General features: G+C 36.1%; 1 protein-coding gene across 1 annotated transcript in view; it reads right to left on the bottom strand.

Moving 5' to 3' along the window:
* Gp210 (nucleoporin 210) overlaps positions 1–9,605 on the bottom strand; it is a 243,821-nt gene extending 234,216 nt beyond the window's left edge. The window contains exons 1-5 of the mRNA XM_067775759.1: positions 9,249–9,605; positions 8,632–9,121; positions 8,114–8,574; positions 1,435–1,591; positions 6–1,376 (exon numbers count right to left, since the gene is read on the bottom strand). Of these exons, the coding sequence (XP_067631860.1) occupies positions 6–1,376; positions 1,435–1,591; positions 8,114–8,574; positions 8,632–9,121; positions 9,249–9,406 (2,637 nt within the window). The 5' untranslated portion in view covers positions 9,407–9,605. The remainder of the gene's footprint in view (positions 1–5; positions 1,377–1,434; positions 1,592–8,113; positions 8,575–8,631; positions 9,122–9,248) is intronic.
* Positions 9,606–10,344: the final 739 nt, after the last annotated feature.

Consider the following 10,344-nt stretch of genomic DNA (forward strand, 5'->3'; position numbering starts at 1 on the left):
CTCACATTTTTCACACCAAAATTTGGCTCTTCCGGATAAATATTGTGTTTTCTCAATACCGTAGCATCATAACGCGTCACGACGCCTTTGATACGGAAACTCTGCGCCACATCAGCTATAGTAGTGATGAGTACATCACGTGCAGGCAAGCGTACTCCCTCAAAAATTTCCTCTTCTGTACGACGATAATGCATTATTGCATCATTTTGGTAACGCTCATCACCGGCAGCAAATTCCCAATCAATAAATAATGATGTGATATTCATTAAACGCCGATTCTTCGAATCTTGTACTTCGATTTCGATTTCAAATTTATCATCTCGTTCCTTAATATGCAGTAGAGAGTTTTTAACTTCCATAGGACAAGATGTACGCAGTCGTTCTGTTGCATATAAACTGAGGAAACGTGGCTTAACACAATGGACTGTGGTGACAACAGTAGATGTATAGGGAAGGAAGTTCGAACTTAACAAAGCATTGTATATATTAAAAGTGAACATAGTTTTGCCAATTTTGCGGCACATTACATTAAAGACGTGCATAGGTTCTTGTGTTTCATATACCATCTCATTAACATCAGCGATATGATTGTCATATTCCACTGATGTAGTCAAATCACTTTCTAAGGTAAACATTTTTTGTGGACCCTGTGCATAGATGAGGTTAAGTGATGAACCAATAGGTAAAATAACTTCATTTTGTGAAGGATATATAACTGATAATTGTTCGAAAACACTCAATGTTACTTCATCTTTTAGTATGCGATCTTGGAATTTATATGATATACGCAAATTCGTAAGACCTATAGCTGTGCTGCGTAAATGTACAACTTGGCAAGCATCATTAAGCATTTGTGTTATCTGTTCAGTAGAATCCACTTGAAATATTTGATTTGAGAATTCATATTCAAAAGCGAGATTTTCACACCGTGTGAAACGCACAAACGTTTCATTGACATAAGCATACATAGCTATATGTAGACGAACATAATCTTTTAGCGCTGTTTCGAAATTATATTTGACAATTTCCAATTTAATAGGGGGCAGAAAATATATATTCGCTTGACGAGTAATTTTTGGATTTTTCATTAAGGCTACTCTTATGCTAGCGTGTGTGGTAAGTACTGAACCTTCTTCTAAAGTATCTGGCTGTGAACGTTTGCTGTCGGTATGACGTATAACTGTAGTGGCGAGTCCAGTTTGTGAGATATGTAGAGATCGTTGATTTTGTGAATTCCACGTAAAAGATCCATCGCCGCCACGTGCATGAAATTGAATTGTTTGCGTTTTTATAACATTTGGATCGAAGGGGAGAATAACTTTGCTGGGCGTTAAAAATAGTTCACTAAAAATTTGCAGCTCGGCTTGAGCAGTAAGCTGTTTATAAGGGAGTTTAATTACCTACGAGACAAGCATGGAAAGCAAAAATATTTACCTCATTGAAGTAGCCATAAACTGGAGAGACACCTTCTCGTACAGCTTCACCGTATAAGCGACTGCCATTTTTGTTTTTGTTAATTATATAGAAGAGTACTTCGTCCAATTCAGATTGCATCGAAAACCGTGAACCCAATGTAATTTTTTGATCGTCGCTGGAATGAAAATATGATGGTGGCGATAGAAGAAGCATAAAAACTGTACGATAGAAACATTTGTGTTGAAGCGATTGATGGTATCGATTAAATCTGTGGGAACAAGCAATAATAGTCCAAGTTCCATACTTTTATATGGGGCCCTAGTGTCCATAAAGTAAAATAGAATATGCCTATAAGGGCAGTTTTTTCGTGTAAATTTAGATAGATTGATATTTATTATTAATATGTTTACATATTTTTTGTTTTCACAATAAATTTTAAATATCAAAAATTCATTTTCAATTCACAGACGTGTATGATATATATATATATATATTAAGTAATAACAAGTAAGGAAGGCTAAGTTCGGGTGTAACCGAACATTACATACTCAGTTGAGAGCTATGGAGACAAAATAAGGAAAATCACCATGTACGAAAATGAACCTAGGGTAACCCTGGAATGTGGTTGTATGACATGTGTATCAAATGGAAGGTATTAAAGAGTATTTTAAGAGAGAGTAGGCCATAGTTCTATGGATGGACGCCATTTAGGGATATCGCCATAAAGGTGGACCAGGGCTGACTCTAGAATGTGTTTGTACGATATGGGTATCAAATGAAAGGTGATAATGAGTATTTTAAAAGGGAATGGGCTTTAGTTCTATAGGTGAACGCCTTTTCGAGAAATCCCCATAAAGGTGGACCAGGGGTGACTCTAGAATATGTTTGTACGATATGGTTATCAAATGAAAGCTGTTAATGAGTATTTTGAAAAGGAGTGATCCTTAGTTCCCTAGGTGGACGCCGTTTCGAGATATCGCCATAAAGGTGGACCAGGGGTGTCTCTAGTTGTACGATATGGGAATCAAATGAAAGGTGTTACTGAGCGTTTTAAGAGGGAGTGGGCATTAGGTCTATAGGTGGACGCCTTTTCGAAATGTCGCCATTAGGGTGGGCCAGGGGTGACTCTAGAATGTGTTTGTACGATATGGGTATCAAACGAAAGGTGTTACTGAGCATTTTAAGAGGGAGTGGGCATTAGGTCCATAGGTGGACGCCTTTTCGAGATATCGCCATTAGGGTGGGCCAGGGGTGACTCTGGAATGTGTTTGTACGATATGGGTATCAAATGAAAGGTGGTAATGAGTATTTTAAAAGGGAGCAATCCTTAGTTCTATAGGTGGACGCCTTTTCGAGATATCGCCATAAAGGTGGACCAAGGGTGACTCTAGAATGTTTGTACGATATGGGTATCAAACGAAAGGTGTTACTGAGCATTTTAAGAGGGAGTGGACACTAGGTCTATAGGTGGACGCCTTTTCGAGATATCGCCATTAGGGTGGGCCAGGGGTGACTCTAGAATGTTTGTACGATATGGGTATCAAACGAAAGGTGTTACTGAGCATTTTAAGAGAAAGTGGGCATTAGGTCTATAGGTGGGCGCCTTTTTGAGATATCGCCATTAGGGTGGGCCAGGGTGACTCTAGAATGTGTTTGTACGATATGGTATCAAATGAAAGGTGGTAATGAGTATTTTAAAAGGGAGTAATCCTCAGTTCTATAGGTGGACGCCTTTTCGAGATATCGCCATAAAGGTTGACCAATGGTGACTCTAGAATGTTTGTACGATATGGGTATCAAACGAAAGGTGTTACTGAGCATTTTAAGAGGGAGTGGGCATTAGGTCTATAGGTGGACACCTTTTCGAGATATCGCCATTAGGGTGGGCCAGGGGTGACTCTAGAATGTTTGTACGATATGGGTATCAAACGAAAGGTGTTACTGAGCATTTTAAGAGGGAGTGGGCATTAGGTCTATAGGTGGACGCCTTTTCGAGATATCGCCATTAGGGTGGGCCAGAGTTGACTCTAGAATGTGTTTGTACGATATGGATATCAAATTAAAGGTATTAATGAGGGTTTTAAAAGCGAGTGGCTCTTAGATGTATATGTGAAGGCGTTCTCGCGATATCGACCAAATGTGGATCAGGTGAACCAGAAAATCATCTGTCGGGTACTGCTAATTTATTTATATATTCAATAACACTAACAGTATTCCTGCCAAGATTCCAAGGGCTGCTGATTTCGCCTTGTAGAACTTTTTCATTTTCTTCTACTTAATATGGTAGGTGTCACACCCATTTTACAAAGTTTTTTCCAAAGTTATATTTTGCGTCAATAAACCAATCCAGTTCCATGTTTCATCCCTTTTTTCGTATTTGGTATAGAATTATGGCATTTTATTAATTTTTCGTAATTTTCGATATCAAGATAAAGTGAGGTCAGATAAGTACGTGGGCTAAGTTTAGTAAAGATATATCGGTTTTTGCTCAAGTTATTGTGTTAATGGCCGAGCGGAAGGACAGACGGTGGACTGTGTATAAAAACTGGGCGTGGCTTCCACCGATTTCGCCCATTTTCACAGAGAACAGTTAACGTCATAGACTCTATGCTCCTACCAAATTTCAAAAGGATTGGTAAATTTTTGTTCGACTTATGGCATTAAAAGTATTCTAGATACACTAAATGAAAATGGGCAGAGCCACGCCCATTTTGAAATTTTCTTTTATTTTTGTATTTTGTTGCATCATATCATTACTGGAGTTGAATTCTGACTTAATTTACTTATATACAGTAAAGATATTAAATTTTTTGTTAAAATTTGAATTTAAAAAAAAATTTTTTTAAAAAGTGGGCGTGTTCTTCATCCAATTTTGCTAATTTTTATTTAGCACATATATAGTAATAGTAGTAACGTTCCTGCCAAATTTCATCATGATATCTTCAACGACTGGCAAATTACAGCTTGCAAAACTTTTAAATTACCCTCTTGTAAAAGTGGGCGGTGCCACGCCCATTGTCCAAAATCTTACTAATTTTCTATTCTGCGTCATAACGTCACCCCATCTACCAAGTTTCATCGTTTTAACCGCCTTTGGCAATGAATTATCGCATTTTTTCGGTTTTTCGAAATTTTCGATATCGAAAGTGGGCGTGGTTATAGTCCGATATCGTTCATTTTAAATAGCGATCTGAGATGAGTGCTCAGGAACCTACATACCAAATTTCATCAAGATACCTCAAAATTTACTCAAGTTATCGTGTTAACGGACGGACGGACGGACGGACATGGCTCAATCAAATTTTTATTAATTTTTCCAAAAGGAGCTTTTCGGCCGATAAATAAAAAGACAAAAACTTTTATTTTTTCTTATTCTCCTACGCGTTTCGATGTTTTTTATAACATCTTCATCAGGGAGTCTGGTTTATTCTAATAAAACATAAAACGAAAAAACAAACATTAAAAAGTTATTAATTTTCACCCATTTTCACCCATTTTCACCCATACACCTGATCGCTGACATTGAACAAGGCATTCAAAGGATTGAAGATGAGAGACAAAAAGACGCACTGAGATGCACTGTGGCTACAAAAAAAAATACCTACAAGAACAAACTCCATAACACTCCGAAAGATAAGCTTATATTGAAGGTTTTTGAGGACACTAAGAACTTCGTGAAACAACATAAAGACAATATAATAATTACAACCGCAGACAAAGGACACAAAACAGTACTAATGTACAAGGTAGACTATAAACAAAAAATGGAACAACTACTAAGCGAAAAAAACACATACAAAACAATAAGAACTGATCCTACACAACAACTAGTACGGAAAAACAACAACATCATAAATGACATTTACAAGCAGAGAAACATATCTTTAAAATTTAAGAAGCAACTTACTTGCACTGCGGCTACAGCGCCAAGATTGTATGGACTACCCAAGATCCATAAAGAACAAACTCCACTTAGACCGATTTCATCTTCTGTAGGTGTACCATGCTACAAACTTTCAAAACACATTGGACAGACCTTAAAAAACATAATATGTGGTACCCTCAATGTCAAAAATTCCCTCCAATTAAAACACAACCTCCAAGAAGTTAACATAGCGGAAGATGAAATTCTAATATCGTTTGATGTAGTTTCCCTCTTCACAAACATTCCCATACTATTAGCCATTCGAACAATAATGAGAAAATGGGAAAAACTAAAAGAACACACTACTTTATCAAATAAACAGTTCCAAACTTGCCTCGAATTCTGCTTGAGGGACAACAATTATTTCACATACGACGGCAAATTCTACCAACAAGTATACGGAATGCCTATGGGAAACCCCCTATCACCTACAGTAGCAGATATAATGCTAGACAAAATACTTGACGACAGCATCACCGAGCTCAAATCCAGGGATATATATATCAAATACATAAATAAGTATGTAGACGATATATTTGCAATAATTAAAACAAAGGACGTGGAAGAAATTTTAAAAACTTTTAACGCACAACACCCAAAAATCCAATTCACGGTAGAAAAAGAGAAAGAAAATAAATTGGCCTTCCTAGATATGGAAATAATAAAATCGGATAAAAAGTTGAAAACGAATTGGTATGCAAAAGCTGTAGCATCGTCGCGAATAATTAACTATCATTCTAATCAACCATGGATACAAAAAAGAAACACGGCAATCAACTTTATAAAGAAAGTACGCGATTTAAGTGATCAGGAGTTCATAACTGAAAACAACCGAAACATTAAAAATATTTTATACAAAAATGCGTACCCTAATAAATTAATAGACACATGGCTGGCAACAATAAAAACAATCAGCACTAACAATGTAACCAACAATGCAAATTTGAATAATGAAAACAATAAGAGACTATATACAGGTGTAACATACATACCAGGACTAACGGACAACAAATCAATGGAAAATTTTATGCGAAACAACAACATAACATTAGCACATAAACCAAACCAAACACTAAATAAAATATTTACACAAACAAAAGACAAAATTAACAAGGAACAACAACACGATGTAGTCTACGAAATAAAATGCAACGGAAAGGAAGGAGAAGTGTGCGAAAAAGTTTATATTGGTACAACGAAGAGATCATTGGGCATCCGAATTAGTGAGCACAAATCAGATGCGAAAAATATGAAAACGACTACTGCTATTGCTGAGCACCTAACCAACAAATGCCATACAGCGGACTTCGATAATGTTAAGATTTTAGATATAGAGAGGAGAGAGAGGACGCGACTAACACTCGAAGGGTTACGCATACAACAAAAAATAGAGAAGACGGTAAACTTCAAAGAAGACGTAAATAATATAAACGGCGCATACACAACTGCCATCAAATGCAATGGACGAGGCAATGGACGCAGTCGAAAATTTTAATTGTGCTAGTTTGTATATATATGTATGTTGTTGAATGAACGTTTTTGTTAATAAATGTTACATGTAAAAAGGAAACATTTTATGTTAAAGGTAAACGTTTTATGTTAAATGTTACGTCTAAAGACTAAATTGCAGTTCAAATGTTATTGTATTATGTTAAATTTAAGTGAACTGTTGGAAAATATGTTATTGCTTGATGTTAGTTATTAATAACTTTTTAATGTTTGTTTTTTCGTTTTATGTTTTATTAGAATAAACCAGACTCCCTGATGAAGATGTTATAAAAAACATCGAAACGCGTAGGAGAATAAGAAAAAACAAAAGTTTTTGTCTTTTTATTTATCGGCCGAAAAGCTCCTTTTGGAAAAATTAATAAAAACTATACTCTGGCCCAAAATCACTAACAATCAAATTTTTTTTGGATCCTGATTATTTTGATATATGGAAGTCTATATCTATCTCGATTCCTTTATATATGTACAACCAACCGTTATCCAATCAAACTTAATATACTCTGTGAGCTCTGCTCAACTGAGTATAAAAAGTAATAAAAAAGTATTTTAGCCTCGAATAAGATCTATGCATAGCCGTTTAAAATTCATATTATTCTCTCCTTTGATATAATCAGGTAACGAGTTAAATAGGTTAAGGCCCTTATATAATAATGTGTTTTGGGCTGCAGTACTCCGCTGTAATCCTAGTCGAAAGTCATTCGCATTCCGCACAGCATATTGGTGTGTATCTCTAACATACTGAATGCAACTTGTTAAATACATCGGCGCCATGTTCTGTTTAATTTTAAAAATCATTATTAGTGTATTGAGCATCAGTTTTTGCTCAATATCTCATCAAAATAATCATTTTATTATTGATCTAATACATTTGTTTTGTTATTTCTGTATTCTTCCTATTTGTGATTGGTTACAAGATGTGTACAGAATTGTGGAACAGTATTCAGTGGAACAGTATTTAAAGGTTATCCGTCCGATAAAAACATTTTTGGGAATCAAGGGACAGATAAAATTAGAATTTCATATAAAGGAACGGCCCTTACTTAGTCCCTGAATTCAGATTTTGTATTTAATTTACCTTTTCCGATTATGAAATATTTCAAACGGATCTTAATCAAAGTAAATATATGAATCAAAACGTACAAAATTTGGATATTTTACTTTATTAGTTTGCAGTAAAAACGATGTAGTTACTATACCTGTCTTGATCTAACATTCAAATTTCCTGGCGTTTTGGACTTAGGCTGTTGTTAAATTTGTACTTACCGTGTGTACAAATCTAGCGCTATTTCGTGTTTCTCGCCTTCTACTGTAATCCAATTGTTGTACGGCAATAAACTTATGCCCAAGCGTACTGGTTCAGCAACAGTTATACGTGCGCTGGGCGTCGAGGCTTTTACGACTGAGCTATCAAAGTGACTACTCTCCTGATTGATTGGTGCATTACGATCACGCAGTACTACCGTAGTTTTTCCCAGTTTTAAAGCAGTAGCACTACTGGCTTTGATTGAAGCAATATTTGCATCTTCTATGGCCAAATAGTACTGATCATTTAAAGAAATCTCAGTTAGTTTACCCATTTTCAATTGTAATACACGGAAGTTAATTATGTCACCGAGTAACATATGCACATCTGAGGGTTCAAGTATAATATTAGCCAAAACACTAATATAAACTTCTATATTTGGCACATGACTATACTCAGGGTAAGGTATGCTTATAGTAACCTAAAAGAAAAATCTGTTTTTATGAGGAAGAAATTAGAGATTTCAACTGCATAATACCTTAGCAGTGCCCGTATTGATACCCTCCAACAACACCATATAACCTTTTTTACGTAGCGCTTCAAATTTTTCGAGTGCCGGTGGCACTATATGGTAAGGACTCTCAGTGAATGTTAGAAATCTTAAAGCAGGCGACCAATTTTTATTGTCGCTACGACTGTTCAGTGATGAAATCACCCAACTGAACTCGATGCCTTCAAGTGTTGTGAATTCGTTGCCTTGTGAATCTTCAGCACGCAACTCAAATGCCTCGGGTGCCTCCTCCAGAAACAGTTGACGTGTTGTCGTTCTTACACCCAATTTGTCTATGACATCAAGTATAACATCACAACGTAAAGATTCGCCGCTGCCCACTTCCTCTGCCAAAACAATGGCTGCATTGTGACGCCGCTCTCTTGTCAACACGGTAACAGTTGCACGATGCGAACATTCACTTTCTACATGCTCATACAGAGGTGTTATAAGTATCAAGTCTTGACGAGAGGATGACCTGCAAGTTTAAAGTTATAAAATAAAACCGTTCAATAAAAATTGTTTCACATCAGCTGTATACAGAAAGGCCGTTGTTGAGGTTAGATTTGGCGCGTAGCTGCAGCTGGGAATTCCAGTACACTTACCATTTGAAACAACCCTTATCAATCACCTCCAGTGTAAAATTCACGGACACTGTACTAAATATTGGCAGTAGAACACGCGGATAGTTAAATTTTATAGCATCCACGGCTTTAACAAGAGCACTAAGGGCAAAGATTACCCAAAGGACTTTGCATTCCATCTGTGCAATTTTTGTATGAACAGTTTCTTATATTATTTATTTGTTCACTTGTTTTCAAAGTATTTTAAGAAAAATTAGAAAATAAATCGAATAGCAAATGCTAAATAAAGCCGTAATAATAAATGTGACAAACCAGCGTTTTAGAAATTGCTCAAATGAAAATAAACCGCCTCCGTTAGTTGCACCTAGAGTTGGTAAATATTCGTGTACATTGTAAATTTTACCAAGTAGCGCAACTAACAGCTGATCGGTGAAAATTCGCACATTCACACGCACAGTTCTCGACTCAGTTTCAAAACAAAACTTTAGATTATTTAATTCAAATTTTAAAGTGAGATAATCCTTACATATTTATGTATACAGAATATATATGGCGTTTTTGTTGTTATTAAAACAATAGTTTTATTTATATTAAAGCTTTTATCATTTTTTTTTAACTTCGAAAAATCTCCGAACACCATTCCTTCATTATATGACATTCGACTGCCTAGTCCACTGCCTTCCACTCTATTCGCAACATAACCTCTACTTAAGCTGCCAAACTATATAGTAAACAATGTTCGTGTACCTTTTGTCACAGCTACTAAAATATGACAGTACATTTCTGCGACTGCTGACAAGCACAAATCACACATAGAAGATTGTGCATTCACTAGTTCAAAATTGCTTCGTTCTGGTCATTCACGTCACACTTGACTGCTTCAGCGAATGAAAGAAAGAGAGAAAAAACAAGAGCTAAAGGAAAATGACGTAAAAATTGCTCATAAAAATCAGCTGAACTAATGTTTACATGCGCAATGCGCCACTTTCTTTTTTTCCATCATGACTTACAAGGTATATTCGTGACTGATTGCCTGTGCCAACATTGTTTCCCGTTACAATCACAGACGCAAACCATGGCGGAACGATACAAGGAGGCAGCATGGGACAGCTGATCA

The sequence above is a fragment of the Eurosta solidaginis genome, chromosome 3, assembly GCF_040869045.1.
Source record: "Eurosta solidaginis isolate ZX-2024a chromosome 3, ASM4086904v1, whole genome shotgun sequence".
In the NCBI taxonomy this organism is placed as follows: Eukaryota; Metazoa; Arthropoda; class Insecta; order Diptera; family Tephritidae; genus Eurosta; species Eurosta solidaginis.